The following is a 22,669-nucleotide window of genomic DNA, read 5'->3' on the forward strand; positions in this document are numbered from 1 at the left end:
ATGGTAAACCAGCTTGTGATGGTTACTGTGCTACTCCATTATCTCTGCCCAGGTGTTTTCTCAGACGACTCAATTCCTATCCCAGCTAATAAGGATGAAGTGAACAGTTGGTTCCACTCCAATATCCAGCCCCCTTCAACTAGAAAGAACCTCAACCCTGAACTGGCTAAGGCGGAGGCTAAACCCAAACATATTAGGGTTTGTAAGAATGGGAAGGGAGATTTCAAAACCATTAAGGAAGCCATAGACAGCGTTCCCACTGGTAATACACAGCGCGTGATTATTTCAATCGGCCCGGGGAATTACACGGAGAGATTGAAGATCGTGAGGGAGAAGCCGTTTATATCCTTGCACGGCGACGATAAGGACCGGCCGTCGATCATCGGTTGTAGCACGGCGGCTCAAGACGGCACGGTTATGAGCGCGACGGTGATCGTGGAGGGCGATTACTTCATGGCGAGCTGTATCAACATCATCAATTCGGCTCCCCGGCCGGACGGGAAACGGAAAGGAGCGCAAGCGGTGGCGCTGACGCAGAGCGGCGACATGGCGGCGTTCTACAACGTGAGACTCCACGGCTTCCAGGACACATTCTGCGACGACAAAGGCCGCCATTTCTTCAAAGATAGCTACATCGAAGGCACCGTGGATTTCATCTTCGGGAACGGGAAAACTCTGTATGTGGATACAGAATTGCACGTAATCGAAGGCGATAACATGGCGGTGGTCACAGCTCAAGCGCAGCACACGCGCGAGGAGGATACAGGCTACTCTTTCGCGCATTGCAAAGTAACAGGGGTAGGGGAAGGGGCGCTTCTAGGGAGAGGGTGGATGGCGTTTTCCAGGGTGGTATTTGCGTATTGTGAAATCAGTGACGCCATTAAGCCGGAGGGGTGGCATGGGGTGCCCGGAAAAACCCACTATGGAGGAACCACATATTTTGGGGAATATAAGAACACCGGGCCGGGGGCTAAATTGACCGCCCGTCCCAATTTCGTGAAGAAGATGAAGGATCAAGAAGTGAAGAAATTCATCAGCTTTGGTTTCATAGAGGCTTCCAAATGGTTGCTTCCCCCCGCCAAAGTCTAAGCTCCCTTCCATCTTAAATATAAATAAATGCTTAATTGCGTTTATTTTAATTTGGTGCTTTAATTTAATAGGAGACAGTACCGGGAATAATAGATCGATGATGAAAACAGAAGAGGATTTTTTTTTTTTTTTTTTTTGGTTTGTTTTTGTAATGGTTAGTTTTATTTTGTAGGGAATTAAATAAGGGGATGGTCTACCTACAATTTTTAGATGTTAGCTACTGTTAGGATTTAGTTTTTTTTTTTGGTTTAAGAGTACGGTTTGTTATAAGTTATATTTTTATCGGGGAAATATAAAAGGACTCCTATTAATTCTGAATTTTACCTATTCTTGATCATCTTTGTCATGCTATTCAGTATTCTAAAACAGCCCATTAAGGAATTGTAAACTTTTATGCATGTGTTGTGTTTGACCTAAATGCACTTCTTAAATTATTAATAAAAATATATACATTTTTAAAATAAAAATAATTTCCTCAAAAAAAAAAAAAAGAGAAATCAGAATAGAATTGCAAAAGGAGAATGAGAGATAAATATCGTTCATTAATTAAGCATGAAGAACCAGTATAGTTCCTGCCCAGAAATATCGTCACAACGGTTATTGAGTACGTGCTCGGAGCGTTACAACAAAATGTTATATTTATTGATCAAGCAATAGCTGAATTTACAAATATAAGTAATTTACTTCCAATCTGATAATACTAGAGAGTAGATATGTACTTTATCGATTTTCGTATTGAGTGGAAGGTTACACCTAGAGGTTCAACAACACGAAAACTTTATTCTAAATTATCCTCTCCTTATCGGGCTCGGAATTTAAAGAATGGTTGCGACAACAAGCATCCATGGCTGTATTACCATCAAATGTTGTTGAAGTGTCTAATTCTCAAAAATTAAGAGGCGTTGAAAACAAAGAAATTATATATTGAGGTTTTCTTATCTTTTCTATCTAATCTCAACAGGTTTGATGTTAAGAAAAGATCTCTGGCTGGAAGGTTGGCTAGAGATTTCTTGTAAAAACAGTTCAGTTCATAATGAGAATATTTTGATTTTTTTTGATACCATGCATTATTCTCATTATGCACATAAGGGAGAAGGGAGGAGCGGTATGACGTGAAAATCTCATGTACGGTACCGTTCTAGAACGGAGATTCTTTTAATTGAGTAACGACCGTAATGGATGTCGGCTCAATCCGAAGGAAATTATGCGGAAGCTTTACAAAATTGCTAAGTGATTGAGATAGCACTCAAACTTGAGACCTTCTTTATAGAAAGTAACAGTAATGCCATCAAACCACAAAGAGTTAATTCCAGCAATGGTCCTCCGACTATATTAATTTTCCAAAATTAGTCATCGAGTTTTAATTTGAACACCCTTGACTTTCAATTTCTTTTCAATTGAGTTCCTTTCGTCAAATTACGATAAATTGGACTTTAAATAAAAGGGTAAATTAGTCATTTCATCTGCCTAATGTATAATTATTCGTATTTCTCCCTTATATGCGCGACTTCGGACATCAGATTCACTTAATTGCTTAATCCCCAAATCCACTCAAAGAACAAAATTCCATTATGGATTAAGCAATCTGATGTCTGAAGTCGCGTGTACAAAAAAAAAATACGAAAAATTATACAATTAGGTAGATGAAATAACTATTTTACCATTTTATTTAAAGCCTACTTTACCGTAATCTAACAAAATGACCTTAATTATAAAGAAATTGAAAATCAAAGAATGTAAAGTGTCTAAATTAAAACTCAGAGACTACTTTTAGAAAATCAATATAGTCGACATTACTGGAATTAACTCAACCACAAAAGATTTGACTTGGGATTTTAAGTGGATAAACACTAACAATTAAATATTGAAAATTTTTTTACATGGTAGATGAGAATGAGTAGGATTTTTTTTTTTATTTATATACATTTATGTACTGTACTCAATTTATTTGTTTATTATATTATATACTAAATTCAATTTTATTATTTTTAAAAATACAAACATCTATGTTAAGAAATTCTATCTTTATATTAATTCAGTTTTTTTTGAATGCTACTGACTCTCCTACTGAAACACAAATAGCCAATAACGCCTTCACTGAGGCTCGAACTCACAACCTTCCAAATGAAAATCCAACCCGGGTACCACTAGACTATATAGTCTTGGTATATTAATTCAGTTATTAATTTTAGTTTCCAATATTAATATTTTTTAATAGCACAACAGTAACTTTTATGATATATATACATACATAAAATCTAAAAAAGTCTATATTAAAAACATTTATACAGAGTATACTTTTATTAATTTTTATGAACTTTTTTATTTTAAAAAATCTATAAAGTCATTAAAACTCTAAATTGAATACATTCATACAATTTCAATGACTTTGATTTTTACTATTTATAATTTTTTTTTATAAAAAATATTTTATAAACATAAATTTTTTCATAAAACTCTCATTATATATCTTCTTCCTTTACAACATTCTCAACTTCATTACTTTATCAATGGTAGGGTGAGATATTATATGCAAATCACTTTTTATATATATATATATATATATATATATATATATATATAATCACCTGCAAAAAAAAAAAAAAATAACTATTTTATACTCCGTATAAAAAGTCGATCATAACAATATTGAATACAAAAAATTATAGTAACAAAACTATTCAAATAAAATATTTGAAAAGATATAGTTGCTAGTTGTATAAAATACAAAATTTAAAAATATAATAATATGATTAATATAATAATTTTGAACTAAAAATACAATTGCAAAGTGCAAACAACATGCAAAGAGTTGTTGGGCAAATTATGCTGTGCATCCGTATGCACTGGTGCATACGGATGCAAAAACGACGTTGTTTTAATAAAACGCGCGTCTCCCCTTTAAAAAAAAAATCAGGTTCGATTCCCAGCAACAACATATGAACTAAAATTCCATAATCGATGAACTATAATTCCATAATCAATGAACTATAATTCCATAATCTAATCTATGAACTAAACATTCCAGAATGAATGAATTAAAATTCCATAATCTATAAACTAAAATTTCAGAATCGATGAACTACAATTCCATAATCGATGAACTATAATTCCATAATCAATGAACTATAATTCCATAATCTATGAACTAAAATTCCAGAATGAATGAACAATATAATGTTGTTGCTGGGAATCGAACCTGAATTTTTTTTAAAGGGGAGACGCGCGTTTTTTAATAAAACGACGTCGTTTTGGCATCGGTATGCACCATGCATGGTGCATACGGATGCACAGCATAATGATTGGAGTTGTTGTTCACAACACCAATTCGGAATTGCGAACAACAATACCTTGTTTATGTTCGCAGTACGTACCAAATTGTTCCGATAGTCCGCTTAAAAAAAAAGATTATACTACAAATATAAATATAAAAAAATAAAAATAAAATATATAAGTATTTATTAATATTATTAAACATATAGTAAAATTTGATGATGATATATGAAAAGTTTATTTTGTTCAATTAAATACAAATTAAATATACTTTAGTCTTTCTAATTATATTTTGCCTAAATATGCTAATTAATAATTCAATTAGCAAACTGTTAGGATGTTACTTATTAATTATTATAAGTAAGATATATTGCAGACTACAATAACTTATACTTTACCACAAGTTTTAATGGTAATCCATTCCTTAGTAACTGGCTTGACTAAATCAACATATTGAGAGAGCCACATTCCCAGAATCCCACCCGCCTTTCACTCCTCTTCTTTTGCTATTTTGTGGTGCTTTGTTTAGCAACCCAGGATATAAAAGCTCAAGGCCGGAGAGTTCATAGAAACAACATCTATCTTCACATTTACAAAACATCTTCCTTTCCAATAATTTCAACAACCAAAAAAAACAAAACACAAAAAAAAAAAAAAAAAAAAAAAAAACTTGATTCCTTAGTGATCATGGCGACAGTAACACAAAATCTTGTGATTATTCGGCTGCTGCTGCTTGTGCTTTGTGCTGTCTCAGACGACACGGTTCCGATTCCGTCAGAAAAAAGTAAGATCGAGAGCTGGTTCACCGACAACGTTAAACCCCTTGCCGCCCGGAAAGGGCTGGACCCTGCCCTGGTGAAGGCGGAGGCGGAGGTGCAGCATCTTACGGTTGGCAAAGGAGGCAAATTCAAAACCATTCAAGAAGCCGTCAAAACCGTTCCTGCTAAGAACACCAAACGTTATCTCATCACCATAGGCCCCGGGAATTACACCGAGAAGGTGAAGGTCGATTATACACAGCATTTCATTACCTTCTATGCTGATCCTAAAGACCGCCCAAACATCATCTCCGACGGGACAGCCGAGAAGTTTGGCACCGTTTACAGCGCCACCGTCCAAGTGGAATCAGATTACTTCTCCGCCGTTAACATTAACTTTGTGAACTCAGCTCCAAGGCCTACCGGCAAGAAGGAGAAAGAACAAGCCGTGGCTCTCACCATTGGAGGGGACAAAGCTTCCTTCTACAACTGCAGATTCATTGGGTTCCAAGACACCCTCTGCGACAACCACAACAAACACTTCTACAAAGACTGCTACGTCGAAGGCACCGTAGATTTCGTGTTCGGCGACGCCAAGACTTTATTCTTGAACACCACACTGCACGTGATCGACGGCAACCGAATGGCCATGATCTCGGCGCACGGCAGGAAATCGGCGAAAGAGGAGACCGGGTTCTCCTTCGTGCACTGCACAGTCACCGGGACCGGAAACGTGGGGGTGCTGGGGAGAGGGTGGTTTGATTATTCTAAGACGGTGTTTCTGTTCAATGAAGTGAGTGATGCCATTAAGGCGGAGGGGTGGTTGGGGTTGCACGCCAATACTGCCGAGGGTGGAGGGTGCTACTTTGCAGAGCATAAGAATACTGGGGCAGGAGCTGTCGCCAAACGTCGTCCTAAATTCGTGCATCAGTTGACTGAGGCAGAGGCTAAGCCTTTCCTCTGCCTTAGCTTCATTGAGGCCTCTAAGTGGTTGCTTCCCCCCACCACAGCCAAGGACGCGGCCGCAGCCCCAGGCAAGGCCGGCGCGGCCGCGGCGCCAGGCGCAGCCCCGGCCGCGGCTCCAGGTGCAGCCCCAGGCGGTGCTCCGGGCGCGGCTCCAGGCGGTGCTCCGGGCGCGGCTCCAGGCGGTGCTCCGGGCGCGGCTCCAGGCAAGGCCCCGGGCAAGGCCCCGGGCGCGGCCCCTGCCAAAGGCAAGGCCCCCGCCAAAGGCAAGGCCCCGTAGAATTGGGACCACCACAATGAATAATATTGCATATGTGGAGATGATACATACACTTCTTTTTAATTCTTTTCTAGGAAAGGAGAGAGTGCTGGTCCATAGTTTGTTTTTTTTTTTTTTTTTTTTTTTTTTTTTTTTTTTTGGGTATTTGTACTTGGTCTTGACCGTCCTCTCTCTTGCTAAATAAAATATTAGCTTGATTTGGTATTTATTCTTGTTTTTAAATTTTACTCTTTTTCTTGTTTATCAATTGGATCAATTAATTGATTGTTATTGGAGTCTTTCGATTACTATTGGAATTGATTTCTTCTTCTTATCAATTGCATAAAATATTTCATCCTTATTAGTCTCAATTGGAGTCTTTTTCAATTAAAATATTTTCCTAATTAAGATTTTTTTTTCTATATATAAAATATATACCCTTTTTATTCTTCCTTATCACAAACAAGGAGTTTGTTGTAATTATCAGAAATCGCTTGCCTTATTTTCATTATTAATGGATTTATATGATAAAAGATCATATCTATAGCATTTTTGAAAATTATCTTTTTGATTCGATAATGAGTTATGTTCAATGATGTTGAAGAACGGATCTCAATTTAGACAAAAACGGATATACATATCATAATTTTATAATTTTTATGGATGTGTAATTATGCATGCAATTCTGAATGTATAATTATAAAGTTATAATTTCACATTTTGAATGTATAGTTGTGTAGTTATGCAATTTTGAATGTATAATTATGAAATTATGGATGTGTAGTTATCCATGCAATTCTGAATGTATAGTTATTAAGTTATGGATGTGTAGGTATGCAATTCTGATTGTATAGTTATGATATGGATGTGTAGTATACAATTTTGACCGAACAGAGGGGAGAGAGCGTGGTGCACACGATTGAAAAAACGACGTCGTTTTGTCGAACGAAGTGACTTCTTTTTAGCCTCAAGAAATTAACCTGCTCATACATTGATGGCCGGATGGGCACTAATTAATGAGCCGGGCTCCTTTTTAAGTAGTCAAAATGGCTTTATATTAAAGGAGCATAGTTCCTTGACATTTTTTTAATTATTTAAATTGAAATATAGGTGCGTGCTAAAATATTGCATTTTGCAGCAACTTAGTTTTTGGTTTTCTGTGGTTTGGAGTAAAATGCTGCTCTAAATTGCTGAATTACTAAACAAAAATTTTAGCTTTTTAATTACAGATAAAATATTAAAATTGTGAATTCATCAAAATTTTGGTGGATTGCTCATTCACACTTGTAAGGGGGTGTTTGGTTGGATGGAAAACATTTTCCATGGAAAATGTTTTCCTAAAAGTGAAGGAAAATGATGTTTTATGTTGTTTGGTTGGATGGAAAATTTTTTCCATTGAAAAAATTTTTCCTTAAGAACAAGGAAAATAAATTCCTAGCTTATGCTAGGTATTTTGTTTTCCATGAAAAACTAATATCACAATTTTACCCTCACCATTCTTTATTAATTACTCTTATTATTATTATATTATTATTATTGTGTAGTGTTATATTTGTCATTATACTCATTATTCCTTACCTTTCCAAACTCAACCAAACAATGAAATTCATATTTCCAGTAATTTCTTTTCCACCAACCAAACAATGAAATCTGTTTTCTTGAAATTTATTTTCCATGGAATTTCAATTCCATTTCCCTTCAAATATATGTATACGGAATATAAGAAACAGAATATATTCCAAATTTTGGGTAAAAATTCAGTGTGCTCTGTTAAGTCTGACTTTGAAGAAAGACAAAAGAGATATTAGTTGGAGCACATTTTTGACCACATAGACAGGATAACCCATTTCCATTCTTCTGCAAAACTGACAACTTAACCATCTATCCATCTTCTAATTAATCCTGAGAAATGGCTGCCAAACTGATTGTTGTTTCTTCTTCTACTCTTTCAACAAAGCTTTTCTCTCCGTCTCTCCCAACCAAGCTTTTCTCTCATTCTTATCCACCTTGCTCAGCGAGAAGAAGGCCAAGCCACTTCAGAGTTTCTGCAAATCTTGGTTAGTATATATAGTAGCTTCAATTCAGTCTACCTCTCTTTATTCGCATAAAACAAAAGATGTTACATATTTACTTAATTGTACTGTTTAGATTATATTATGCGATCGAATATTAAATGATTTTGTAAATATATATATATATATATATATATATATATATATATAACAAAATGGCAATGTTGTCTGGGCATTTGTGGTTGAGGATCCATTTGAATCTGAGAAGATGAGTTATGGTGATTTTAGGGGGAGGAGGAGAAGCTGGAGGTGAAGTCAAGAAAGGAGGTAAAAAGAAATTCATCACCAAAGAAGAGGAGCCAGAGCAGTAAGTTCATTATATTCTCAACCACTCAAATCTTATCTTTAATTCCTTTAATTTTCAAGATTTTGGTAAACAACCATAACAGATTAGATTGTCATAGCTCATAGCTCATAGCTGATCACTTCAAATTAAGAAGGTCAATTGAATTTCTGGTTCGAGTTGATCAACTATAAATAATCTAGGTTGATTTACCTGTATTCATTTGTCAGTTAGGATTACAATTGAATGTTGCACATTAATGTTTATATGTGTTGAGCATATAATATATAACCATTAATGTGCAATCCAACTATCAATTTAGGTTTTAGTTGAGATGGAGCAAATGCTTGAATTTGGTATCAGAATCAGACCAAAGGTCATGGTGCGACTACGGTCCATATTGCTTGGAACCCAGCTTTTAGTTGCACATGCTTCAATTATATGTAATTTGAACCTTTTATGAATCGAAATCTAACTACAATTCGTTTCATTATGGGCATGATTTGGAAGGTATTGGCAAACAGCAGGAGAACGGGAAGGAGAGAATCCCATGAAGACGCCGCTTCCCTATATAATCATATTTGGGATGTCAACACCATTTGTGATCTTGGCCATTGCTTTTGCCAATGGCTGGATTAAGGTTCCGGTCAGGTGATACTACGGTTACGAGAAAGGCACGCGCCGCCGCGGCGGCGGTCGTAATCCTTATGCTTCCCAATATTGACAAATTCTTTATCTTTGCACTTACGATCTTCACCGAATAAATCAAAGAATGTTATTGAAATTGCTTTGTAGCAATTTCTAATTTTCTAAAAGTCCCCTTTATATCAATATAAATCTATTCTTACTCGCCCTTTATCAATTTTTTCCAATTTATCGATGAGCCGCTAAAAACAATAAAAAGTTTATGAGAGATTTTAATTTATATATATTGTTTGGCAAATAGAAAGTAATTATTGGGCCAAAATATAATGCGCCATACAGTATAATAAAAAGAAAAATTAAAGTTGACGACCGGCGCGGGGCTGCAGATCGGACCGGACTTGGGTGCTGCAATGGCAACACATTATTACCGGCCGGCGTCTTTACATATGCATATATTGCGATCGTAGTAAAGTACCCAACAACGCAACCATACAAGACTTTAGGCGGCTTTTGTTTTAATTTCCTTTTATTTTCATGTTGAATAATTATATATATTATATTAATTGCTCGTTATTGAACAGCTTTGGTGATTGGGGGAAGCAACCACTTGGAAGCCCCTATGTACCCCAGGGAGATGAAAGGCTTTACATCTGCATCTGTCAGCCTCTTAACGAACTTTGGTCGACCATCCATTTTAGCCCCCGGCCCTGTATTGTTATATTCTCCGAAGTAACAAGTCCTGCATGCATGCAACACGTGAACCATAGTCTGATATAGATAGTCAAAATCATAACCTCAAATTGATAATTTGACTGCACATTTACCCTCCGTTCTTGGGATTGGTGCGCATCCCCATCCACCCCTCCGGTTTGATGGCATTGCCTATATAGGTGTAGGCAAATATGGTCTTAGAATAAGGAAACCATCCTCTCCCTAGTACGGCAACCTTGGAATTCCCGGTAACTTGGCAATGTACGAAAGAGAATCCTGTGTCCTCTTTTTCACTATTTCTACCGTGTGCGGACACCATGGCCATTTGGTCACCTGGGATAACACGCAATTGGGTATTCTGCAAGACAATTAATTAGCTGATAGTTGATTGGTTTAACTGATATATAGCTGATGGGTATGTAAAAGATTCAAACTTTAAAGGGTTTACATACCAAAAAGATGCTCTTGGCATTGCCAAACACGAAATCTACGGTGCCTTCAACGTAACAATCCTTGTAGAAATGTCTATTGTTATGATCACAAAGGGTGTCTTGAAATCCATAGAATTTACAGTTATAGAAGGAAGCCTTGTCACCGGTTATGGTCAAAGCCACAGCTTGCTGATCCCTTTTACCGGTGGGCCTAGGAGCCGAGTTCTGTATGTATATATATATATATACATACATAACACAAAATTAAACAACAAAAATTACATGCATGCATGCATCCAATTGGTATTTGGATCTGCACTTACCCTGACGTCAATATTGACGGCTGAGAAGTAATCCGACAAAACATACAAAGTGGCACTGTATATAGTACCAACTTGAGCAGCCGTTGTAGCGGCAACTAAAGTTGGCCGATTCTTAGGATCTCCGTAAAGGGTGACAAAAGGCCTATCAAAGTCAATCTTGACTCTCTCGTTATACTTCCCACCGGCTATGAAAATGATGTAGCGTTTTGTGTTCCTAGCCGGAATGGTTTTGACGGCTTCCTGGATGGTTTTGAATTGGCCTCCTTTTCCGACCTTAAGGTACACCGGAGCGGCCTCGGCCTTAACGAGGGCAGGGTCCACACCCTTTCTGCCTGATTGAAGGGGTTGAACGCTGGCTCTGAACCAGCTCTCTACCTGAGACTTTTCTGCCGGAATAGGAACCGTGTCCAATGGGATAACACCGCCGGGACAAAAAACCAGAACACAAACAATAACAACATTGAGTAGTCTGACTGTCTCCATGCAATACTCACAAGTATATATATAATATATATATGTTGCTATTATTGTTTTTTTTTTGTTTTTTTTTTTTGGAATCTAAACTGGTACTTTTTTTTTTTTTATGATCGATGTTGTTTTTGTGTTTTTTTGTTTTTTGTTTTTTTGTTTTTTTGTTTTTTTGGGGTTTTTTTTTTTTTTTTGTTTTTTAATGTTTTCTGTTGTTTTTGCAAATGTCTTGCGGTGTGTTGCGAAGTTGTGGTGGATGAGGGTTTTATAGTACGTTTAGGTTGGGCAATGAAAGAAGATCAGAACAGGAGTAGAAAACGGGTGCCCAAAATTCTCTGTGGTTCATATATTTCTTCTGGACTAGGATTGAGGGAGTGAAGTGTGGACTGTGGAATGATTCCATCGTTGATTTATGATGCTAATATTTTTTATTTATATTAAGATGAAAATTTATAAGAGTTATAAAAATTAATAGTAATAATAATAATAAAAATACACACCGCCATCCACACACCGCCAAACGCACAACAATATATGCAACTCTGGGAAGGAACTCTGCTCTGGGTGGACGAGCAGGTATTTACACCATCATAACATTGAACTTATTCTTGATGATTTTCATGAAAGTTGTAACTATCTAAATTAGCAATAATGCAATAATTACTCAATTTGAACATTCATACATCTAGATATGACCAAAATATAATACTAAACATATTATTTTGAACAAGCTATTACAACTCCATGCCCATTTGTTCTATTTTTGTCTTAATATTCCTTTATAATCAAGGCCATTCAAAACATCGATAATTTTTTTAAAGCTCTCTAGCTAGTATCCATCTCCTTAGATTCTCATTAGCCTCATTAACTCTAAATCTATTTAAAATACTCCAAAAATCCGTCTAGTCAACAATTTATACACCCAATTTCAAAGATGTAAGCAATGAAATTACAACACATTTTGCATGCATGAAATCAATCAATAGATCTATATATAAGGTAAAAACACGAACATAAATGCAATTATATATCAATTAATCTCAACATAATTAATTTTAGAACAGTTTTGTGTAGAGTATTCATGGAAGGAAAAAGAGAAAAAGACGAGAATGTATTGATGATTGATCAATAAGTGAGCCATGCAGCCATGAAGACCCGCAGCCCCAGAACTAACCCTAACCACCTACACCAAACAAACAACGACCACACAAACTAATTAACTGATCGAAGTGGCTTTGAATTGGGGCTGCCGCCGTCGCAGCATTGTTTCTTATTGGTCGACAATACATTATTCTCTCTCTCTCTCTCTCTCTCTCTATATATATATATATGTATTGATCATCGTAAAGTATATATGCTAGGCTTGAGTTCGCAGGTTGTTTTCTTTTAATTTAACCTTGATATGAATTGGGTTGAATTGACTTGAACAGCTTTGGTGATTGGGGGAAGCAACCACTTGGAAGCCTCGATGAAAGCCAGGGTGATGAATGGCTTCGCTTCTGCATCTGTCAGCCTCTTAACGAACTTGGGACGTTTAGCCATGTCAGATCCTGCCCCTGTATTCTTGTACTCTCCAAAGTATGTCGTCCTGCAGACGGGCAAGATTATACTATAAGTTTGACTCTCAATGGGAGTGGTATATTAGCTTCATTATATTGGTTTAAGTCGACCAGAAGAACTTAAGTTGGTTTATAATCTTGTACTTCTTTGCGAACTAGAGTCATAAGGTCTAGTTTATCCACTATATATACTGCGCACTTTGGATTATTATGTTTAGTGTCCGGGATTTCACTCGTCACAAAAAAAAAAAACAATAATACAATGCTAAAATTAAGAGTTAATTCTCAAAATGGTTATCTGACTATGGTCTTTTATCAAATTGACCCCTTGACTTTTAATGTCTCCAAAGTGGTTCTCTGACTTTTGAATTTTAAGCCAAAATGGTTATCCGTTAGCTTTGGCGTTAAGTTGGTGTTAAAATGAAGGGCAAAATTGGAAATTTAGATTTTGCACTCTAATATAAAGCAATTTGTGATTCGTTTTAGCAATCTGCGCACATATTTCTTCAAATTAGTTTTTTGCTCTCCTAAATCTGCAATCAAAATGTGGGATAATCAACTAGAAGGCCCGAAATCTTTGCCTTGGGAAGTTTGCGGATGTAGTTGAAGATGAACTTTTTTGGCATTCTAGTTGATTATCCCACATTTTGATTGCAGATTTAGGAGTGCAAAAACCTAATTTGAAGAAATATGTGCGTAGACTACTTAGAGAAATCACAGATTGCTTTAAATTGAAATGCAAAACCTAAATTTATAATTTTACCCTTCATTTTATTACCAACTTAACGCCAAAGCTAACAGATGACCATTCAGACTTAAAATTCAAAAGTAACAGTACCACTTTGAAAAAATTAAAAGTCAAGGTATCAATTTAGAAAAATACCATAGTCGGAGGATGACTTTAGAAATTAACTCTAAAATTAATTAGGAAAACGTTGACGTAGATGATGAGATGACTTACTCTCCATCGGTAAGACTGTTGTGCACCCCAAACCATCCCTCCGGTCTAATGGCACCACAAATATCAGAATAGATAAATACGACCTTAGCAAAAGGATACCATGATCTTCCTAGTACTGCAATCCTAGATTTGGCATCCCCGGTAACTCGGCATTGTACGAAAGAGTATCCTGTGTCTTCTTTTGCACTTTTCCGAGCGTGTGCCGTAATAAACGCCATCCCACCTGGGATAACATGCAGTTCTGTGTTCTGCGCCCATGCAACAAATCCAAAAAGACCATTATATTAATCCATGCATTTTAATATAGCTTCAAATAACCCTAAACTTGACGGTCCCTCACTCCTGCCCTCGAAATTATGAGATAGGATAAATCACGAAATGTGCTTCAGGATAGGTCTGAGTGTTTAATTTGGTTATTGCTTCAAGGCTAAGATCATCCCTCATTGAGGTTCGAGCTTTAGATATTTTTTGGGTCACTACACTCACGCTCAACCTTTCGATTACTGCGTTATACCTGAGGCTGCATGCAGTTCTATATGTATACTGAATGAATGATAAGTTTAGATTAAAGATTTTACCAAAATGATACTCTTGGCACCGCCAAAGAAGAAATCTACCGTGCCTTCAATGTAACAATCCTTATAGAAATGTTTGTTAATATTATCACAAAGGGTGTCTTGGAATCCATAAAATTTACAGTTATAGAATGCAGCCTTGTCACCGGCTATGGTCAGAGCCACAGCTTGCTGATTCGGTTTACCACTGGGCCTGGGAGCTGAGTTCTGTATGCACAACACCAAACAACAAATTAAAAATTGATTTTTAGATAACCGGTCCTTGACTTGGTAAGAGTTTGATTCCTAAATCCTAATCATAGCAGGCCACTTGCCTTCTTAATAGGGATGAAAATAGATCAAGTCTCTTCATAGAGACCTATAGCCTGGCTTGACCCATTAAGTAAAAAGGTCAGACTTACTATATATATATATATATATATATATATATATATATATATATATAAATCAAATTCTAACCCTCAACATCTCTAAATTTAAATATTAATTTGTAAATCTCTGATCTTGCTTTCACCCTTGACTACGATTTTTGACTGTTATCAAGGTAAATTCGTAAATCTCTTTTCTTGGTCACTGTTGTCACTAATTCTTTTTTTTTTTTTTTTTTTTTTTTTTTTTCTTTTGATGGACAATGAGTATACAGACCCAGACCCAACTCAAACCTTAGATTTCTGTAGCAAGTGCATGCCTAATTTTCTAAAGTTCGGTTAGGTCATTCTGCCTATTTTCCTCCTTACATCTTAGTTTAGGTCGATCAATTATAGGTAATCTAACTTGTTTATCATTGAAGTTATAAGGTGAAGTTTGTACACACATCTGTATTTGTTTTTCTCATTACGTGAGCACAACTAATCAACTAACGTAGTGTAGGTAGTGCATGTTTGTTTATGTACTTACCTTAACGTTAATATTAACGGCCATAAAGTAATCCGACAAAACATGCAAAGTGGCACTGTTTACGGTACCAACTTGAGCAGCCGTAGCAGCAGCATCTATAGTTGGCCTATCCTTAGGATCACCATATAAGGTGATGAAATGGTTACCGTAGTCGATCTTCACTCTCTCCTTATAAATCCCACCTGCTATGTTAATGATATAACGCTTTGTGTTTTTAGCAGGAATGGAGTTGACGGCTTCTTGAATGGTTTTGAATTTGCCTCCTTTTCCGACCCCAATGTGCACTGGGGCGGCCTCCGCCGTTGTGAGGGCAGGGTCCAAACCCTTTCTGCCTGGAAGGGGTTGAACGTTGGCTTTGAACCAACCCTCTACCGCAGACTTTTGTTGAGGAATAGGAACCGTGTCGTCTGAGGTAACACTGCCCGGACAAAACACTACAACTACACAGACAATAACACTAACAACAACATTTATTACTACTGTGTTTCTCGCCATGCGAACGATGCAATATAATGTTCACAAGTACTGTTTTTTTTAGGGTTTTTGTTTTTATTGGATAATATGAAGATGTTTTTGCAAATGAATGCGTTATATATCTGCTTGTGAACATCTATATATGCTCAGGGTTTTATAGTTGAGGCTAGTAAAGAACGAACATCAAACAGGAGTGCATAAACATCTGTGGTTTGATTTCTTTCGTACACGTACACTTCGAGGATTTCTGTTACAATTATAGCATGTACGTGTAGGAAACATTTTTTAGTTTGCAGTTCTACCTGCATGCATCATATATTCATATACTCATAATGTTTTATGTTAGACTCCTCCAAGAATAATACTTTTGTCTCAGCTCATACTAGTTGTGTCGATTGTAAGTGTTTTCTTGTAAGCCTTGACTTGATCAAAACATAAACAATGATTGATCAGTTGTACAATTTACTTTTTTTTTTTTTTTTTTTTTTTTTTTTTTTAAGAGGAAAATCATACATGTTTACTACTTGAAATTATGGAATTTCCGACCAATTGAAAGTGATCTTAAATCAAGTCGAAAGCCTTGTTCCGACCACTTTTGGTATCCGGAAAAACCTTTGTTGCTATTTTCGACCACTTTTTGGTATCAACTTGACTTAAGATCACTTTCAGGTGGTCGAAAATTTCATAATTTCCAGTAGTACGTAGTTGTCATGGCTAAGGCTCGATATTCTGCCTCAGAGGACGATTTGGAGACAGTAGCTTGTTTCTTTGAGCGCCATGAGATAAGAGATGAGCCTAAGAAAGCACAAAAACCAGTGACTGATCTGCGAGATTCTGGGCAAGATGCCCAGTCAGAATCTGAGAAAGCTTGAAGCTTGAGTTTATTGTTGATTGGGTAGAACACTCCCTGGCCTGGAGAGCCCTTAATGTATCTTTATATGCGGTGAGCAGCTATCATATGTTTGTCAGTAGGTGCACTTACAAACTAACTGAGGTGATGCACATCGAATGTGATGTCTGGTCTAGTTGTCGTAAGGTATAATAGCCTCCCGATTAACCGCCGATAGCTGCTTGGATCAGACAGAGGTAAGCCATCAGTATGAGTTAAAAGAACTCCCGGTGTCATGGGCGTACGTACCGGCTTGCAGTATAAAAATCCAGCGTCCTCAAGGATCTCGAGAGCATACTTTCGCTAACAAAGATTAAGGCCAGAACTACTGAGTGTGGCTTCCATTCCCAGAAAATAGCCAAGAATACCCAAGTCCTTGATTTTGAAGGCAGTATGCATTAAGTCTTTCAGTTCCTGGATGAGAGATAGCTTGCTACTGGCCACTAAAATATCACCGACGTAGACTAGTAGGGCAATGAATTCTATACCAGTACCTCTCGTGAACAATGAAGGATCTGCACTTGATTGTTTGAATCCGGCCAACTTGTAATAAAGCAGCTGTTAACTTGGCGTTCCATTGACGGCTCGCTTGTTTTAGACCATAGAGTGATCTTGTCAATTTGCACACTTGATTCTGCTTCTCTGTTTGAAATCCAGGAGGAAGAACCATATATACTTCTTCTTTATGGTCACCATGCAAAAATGCATTGTTGATATCCATTTGATAGATGTTCCACCCTCTTGAAATGGACACAGCCAAAAAGGTTCGGATAATTGTCAAACGAGCTACTGGAGAAAAAGTTTCAACATAGTTGATGTGTAGCAAATGTGAGTGATGGTGAGTGTACGAGTGTGAAATGTCGTCCTCAGGGGATTGGGGGTTACGACACGCAATATGCAATCACAAGAAACTAGCTAGGCACTAGCATAAGGAAATCAACAAGAAGCTAAGGAAATAACAAGAAGTTTCAAGGATACGATCACTAAACAAAATAACACGAACACAAAGTAACAAGATGTAAACACAAAATAAAGAAATCGGACTCAAGCTAGAGAGCATTATCTTCTAGATGCATAACACAACCTAAGGATTGGGGAAAATCACATAACCAAGGGTTTGAGAGGATGCACGTAAGAATCCTAATCTATAAGTCACTCATGTGAGCAAATTAACAAGGATTAGAACAAGGAATTGCCACACTCTCGTGGTGAATCAACTCCAAGTTCTCCAAGAACAAAAAGCATCTAATTAAAACCCCCAATTTCCCCCATTTTCATAGGAAAAATCGGGTTTATGCAAGGAGTGGTTTGGAATCTTAACCCAACTCTCATTGAGGCCAAGAATCCTCCAAAACATGCCAATGAATGTTGTACACCAAGCATTAACAATATACAAACACAAATCCTTCATAAACTCAAGAACCCTAGGTAGGCAAAAATCCCCTTTATGCAATAATCACAAATCAAGCATCAAGATATAAAATACAACCCTAACTCAAGTCCATAAACTAACTACTCATGATTCAATAGCATAAAGAACACAAAAATATAAATGTAAAGCATAAACATTGCAAGATAAAGAGATAAGAGGGAGAAGAAAACTTCACTAAGAAATGAATGGTAAATCTTGGAATCCAAGTGTTGAATCCTTGATTAAGCTTGAAAAATGATAAAGAACCTAAATCTACACCTAATCTAACACTAAAATATGAAATGAAAGAGTAGAAACTAGTTAGGGTTCGAATGGGGTTCAGAACCATCAAAAAATGTGTCAAAACTCAGTTAAAATAGAGCAGAGACGGAGGGTTTCGACGCGTCAAGAAAATTCTCGACGCGTCGAACATTTATAGTAAGAAAATCACGACTTTCTGCCCAATCTCGACGCGTCGAGCTCTACTCTGCAACAGAACTCCGTTTTTTTGGCTGATTTTGACCATTTTGTATTTAGAATTAGGCTTCGATGTCTTCATGAAAGTTGTAGTCCTTAGAGTCTTCTTTCAAATAGCGCAGGAATCACTTCATTTGGACCTTCCTAGGCCGAGATATGGTCAAATTACCAAACAGTGGTCAGTTTTGGGTGAAATCTGTAGGTTTGGAACTTCAACTTCAAGGATGATTTTGACCACTGTGGCTTCCTTTTTAGGCTTTGATGTCTGAATATGAGTTGTAGCTAGTTGAGTCTTCTTTCCAATTCGACAAGAATCATGTAATTTGGATATTTGTAGCTCGATATATGGTGCAAAAACTAAGACATCGACGTGCAGGTCGGGAATTGCAATTGCATGATCTTTTGCTTTGGTTTGCTCAAATGACCAAGACCATTGCAAGCACCAGCCTTAGGCTTTATTGGAAGTGTTTTGCCCATCTCCATAGCTTTCCCTTGGCTCCCATTGACTCCAATGCATCCAAAATGCTCCATTTGACTCCATCTTTGTTTCCAAACAAAACTCCTTGCAAAATAACACAATTTAATCATAATCTCATGAAATTTGGAATGATCTATAAGCAAAATGGCTTAGTGAAAGGGGAAAAAATATAGACAAACAAGCACTTATCAATAGTCTATACCCAATTGTTGTGTATAACCTTTGACCACCAACCTTGCCTTGTGTCTCTCGATGGAGCCATCTGCTCTTAACTTGGTTTTATAAACCCATTTGCATCCTATGGGTGTCTTTCCAGTTGGTAGCTCTGTCAACTCCCAAGTATTGTTTTCCTGAAGTGCCAATATCTCTGCTTTTATGGAATCTCTCCAACATTGATGTTGGATAGCTTGATTGTAAGTTCGGGGTTCTGCAACTAAGGTGAGTTCCATGGTGAAAGCTCTATGCAAGGGAGAGAGACCATCATAGGAGATAACACGAGACAGAATGTGGGGAGAAGACCTCTGTGTGGTTACTGAATCGCTATAATAATCACATAGTTTGTTTGGCACATGTCTTTCTCTAGCTGATCGTCAAGGAGCTAGAGGGATGTCAATGTATATCTGATCATCACCTGTGTTTGCCTCATGATCACATGATGACTGAGGGATGGCTTCATCAGGTAAGGAACTAGCTACAGGTTCATGCAAGGGCTGATTCGCAGAGAGTTCAACATGTGGCTAGGTGGCCGAATTGTGGTAACCACTAACGTTGCTCCCAGGCTCAAGTTGTTCATCATGCATCAATGTAATGTCATCATTTGAAGGCTTCCCTTCGAGTTCCAAGTGTGTATTCAGAGGGATGTTTGGCTATGGGGGACTAGACAAATGTGGTGTCTGCACAATACTCTTAATGGATTGTTCTAGGAAAGGGAACTGCATCTCATAAAATACAACATCACGAGATACAAATATAGATTTGTCAAATAAATCATATAGCATGTAACCTTTGATATTTGCAGGAAACCCTATAAACACACACTTTTTGCCCCTCGGTTCCATCTTATTTCTTTGGTGTGGTAAAGTAGATGCAAAGCAAAGGCAACCAAAGACTCTGAGTTTAGTAAGATCCGGATCTCTGCCATATAGTTTGTGATAGGGGCTCAGACCTTCAATCAATGGGGAAGGAAGCCGATTGATCAGGAAAGCAGCATGTAAAACGCAATGCCCCCAGAATTCTATTGGGAGTTTGGCTTGAAACCGAAGTGATCTTGCAACATTAAGGATATGTTGATGTTTCCTTTCAACTACTGCGTTTTGTTGAGGAGTGTTAACACAAGATTTCTGGTGCAGAATACCCTTGTCATCAAAGAAACTTCCCATCTCAAACTCGTGCCCATTATCACTTCGAAGAACCTTGATTAGGACACCAAACTGAGTTGATACAAAGTGTTGGAATTTCTTTATTAAATCCCTGACTTCGGATTTTCTTTTCATTAGATGAAGCCAAGTGAACCGTGAGTAATCATCTACTAGGGTTAGAAAATATTGTTCTCCTTTCAGGGAATTAACTGGAAAGGGTCCCCATATATATGCATGAACTATATCAAAACATGCATTTGTTGAAGAAGTGCTTAGAGGGAAGGAGGACCGTTTGTGTTTAGCTAAATGGCAGACATCACAAGCTTTATTCGTAGGAATCAATCTAGGTAGATCCTTTAACAAATGCATTTTATTCATAGGGGTAGTGCCCTAAACGTTGATGCCAAAGCTCAACTCTAGGAGTAGAATCGGAATTCACCATAACTGCAGGCTTTGTCATGAGGTATAGACCCCTCTCTTGTTTAGCTAAACCAACCATCCTCCCATGAGGTTCCCGGATTAGACACTGTTCAGATGAGAAAACTAAATCATAAGCTGAATCTTGAAGAAGTTTGCTCACAGATATTATGTTAAAGTAAAAAGATGGAATGTGCATTGCATCTTTCAGCCACAAGCCTTCTCCAATATGTATGTTCCCTCTGTGCTTGACAGCAATTCTTTCTCCTGTAGGCAGACTAACTTCATCCCCCTCAATAGCACGATATTCATGAAAAAATTGAGTAGAACAAGTGATGTGATCCGTAGCCCCGGAGTCTAAAATCCATGAAGAATTGCATAGAGAGATAGAGTTAATATGAGAGGTAAGAAACTTGCCTTCATTCTGATCTGCATTAAACCGTGGAACAAGGGAAACAACTACTGTGGTGCTTGAGCTTGATGGTTGTCCCATCTGATTTTGGATGGCAGCCATTAGTTTTTGAAACTGATCTGCAGAAACTCCAAAATCATTTATACCACTCATCACTGGTGCTACATTCTGTTGTTTAGCCATAGACTTGTAGCCCGGCACCCATCTCGGGGGGTAGCGTGTTTCTTGTAGCATTTATCGATATTATGGCCAGTCATACCACAAAATGTGCACTTAGGTTTGTTAGCTCCGCTATTCAAATACTTCTTACCATTGTATGGATTGACAGCAGCTACCACTTCCTCTGTGGAGGTTTGAATGTTTTGAATAGCGTTTGCCTGACTGATCTCAAGATTCCCTGTGAGTAGATTAGTCATATTGATTTGCCTCTACCTTCTCTGCCATAACATAGATTTTGTAGACTTCCGGCAGAGGATCCAGAATCAACACATTGGACTTCAAGGCATTGTAATCATCATTTAGACCTTGAAGGAAGCGAATCACCTGATCTATGTCTCGTTCCTTCTTGATCTTGTCTGCAAGATTGCATGCGCACCTGGGAATGCATTGGCATACGGAAAGTGATCTCATAGCGTTCATCTCTTCCCACATTGTCCTGCATTTAGTGTAATAGTCACTAACAGTTAGGCTACCTTGTTTCAAGTTGTAGATATCATTTTGTAGAGCTGAAATCCTCTGAGCATCGCACTGTGCGAATCTTCTCCTGAGATAATTCCACACGTCGCTAGCCTTCTCCAGATACATGATGTTCTGCGCGATTGAAGAGTCTACCACCTTGAAGATCCACGAACAGACCATAAGGTTGCATCATCTCCAGGTAGGATATCGATTGTCCTCCCTGTTTGGTGTTGGTAGGCTTCCATCGATAATGCACCACTTGTTCTTTACTTCTAGGACGATTTTCATGGAAATACACAAAGAATTGTAGTTAGAACTACCTGTTAATAGAAGATTTACCAGAATGAGACTCGGATTATCGTTTGTGTTCAAGAGAAGAGGATTTTCCTCTCCATTGCAGCTTCTCTGATTCTGCGAAGATGGATTCCACTGCGGAATCACCTCTGGAGCTAGAGGAATCGATGATTGGTTGGCCGACGACTGATTAGCTGGTGTTCCGATGTGATCTTCTTCATCGGCTTCGCCGGTGCCGACGAGTGCAGCGACGTAAGAGCTATAACGAGGCTCTGATACCATAACGCAAGTGGAAGGGAAAGGAAAGAAAGGAACTCTCTGTTACTTCGTTGTAAGCATTTTACTGGAAAGGAAAATTACATTCATGAAAGAGGTAACTGCCACCTTTATATACAAGAAAGGTGATGGCAGCTGTAACAGAAAAAGGGAAAGATATTTTCTACTCTTGTTGACCTTCTCCCTCTAATAAAAAGGGTGTAGTATATGGTAAGTTAGCATTTTGGAGCATTTTATT

The 22,669-nt window shown here is 37.6% G+C and overlaps 5 protein-coding genes across 5 annotated transcripts; 3 read left to right on the plus strand and 2 right to left on the minus strand.

Annotated features, from left to right (window-relative positions):
• LOC109158730 (pectinesterase 2-like) lies at nt 1-1,089 on the plus strand. Its single transcript, XM_019306628.1, has one exon. It carries the CDS (start codon nt 1-3, stop codon nt 1,087-1,089), a length of 1,089 nt encoding a protein of 362 aa, XP_019162173.1.
• A 3,960-nt stretch (nt 1,090-5,049) lies between these two features.
• Nucleotides 5,050-6,363, plus strand: LOC109158731 (pectinesterase 1-like). The gene has a single exon (XM_019306629.1). It carries the CDS (start codon nt 5,050-5,052, stop codon nt 6,361-6,363), a length of 1,314 nt encoding a protein of 437 aa, XP_019162174.1.
• Nucleotides 6,364-8,109: 1,746 nt separating this feature from the next.
• Nucleotides 8,110-9,512, plus strand: LOC109158672. The gene is made up of 3 exons (XM_019306564.1): nt 8,110-8,399; nt 8,643-8,721; nt 9,208-9,512. Exons 1-3 carry the CDS (start codon nt 8,252-8,254, stop codon nt 9,350-9,352), a joined length of 372 nt encoding a protein of 123 aa, XP_019162109.1. The 5' UTR covers nt 8,110-8,251; the 3' UTR covers nt 9,353-9,512.
• A 98-nt stretch (nt 9,513-9,610) lies between these two features.
• Nucleotides 9,611-11,348, minus strand: LOC109158671 (pectinesterase 2-like). The gene is made up of 4 exons (XM_019306562.1): nt 10,808-11,348; nt 10,506-10,709; nt 10,167-10,411; nt 9,611-10,081 (listed from the first exon to the last, which is right to left on the minus strand). The coding sequence occupies exons 1-4, from the start codon at nt 11,288-11,290 to the stop codon at nt 9,913-9,915; spliced, it is 1,101 nt and encodes a 366-aa protein (XP_019162107.1). The 5' UTR covers nt 11,291-11,348; the 3' UTR covers nt 9,611-9,912.
• A 1,009-nt stretch (nt 11,349-12,357) lies between these two features.
• Nucleotides 12,358-15,849, minus strand: LOC109158684 (pectinesterase 1-like). The gene is made up of 4 exons (XM_019306580.1): nt 15,268-15,849; nt 14,374-14,577; nt 13,796-14,043; nt 12,358-12,863 (listed from the first exon to the last, which is right to left on the minus strand). The coding sequence occupies exons 1-4, from the start codon at nt 15,760-15,762 to the stop codon at nt 12,662-12,664; spliced, it is 1,149 nt and encodes a 382-aa protein (XP_019162125.1). The 5' UTR covers nt 15,763-15,849; the 3' UTR covers nt 12,358-12,661.
• Nucleotides 15,850-22,669: the final 6,820 nt, after the last annotated feature.

Source organism: Ipomoea nil, unplaced genomic scaffold, assembly GCF_001879475.1.
Source record: "Ipomoea nil cultivar Tokyo-kokei standard unplaced genomic scaffold, Asagao_1.1 scaffold2826, whole genome shotgun sequence".
NCBI classification, from domain to species: domain Eukaryota; kingdom Viridiplantae; phylum Streptophyta; class Magnoliopsida; order Solanales; family Convolvulaceae; genus Ipomoea; species Ipomoea nil.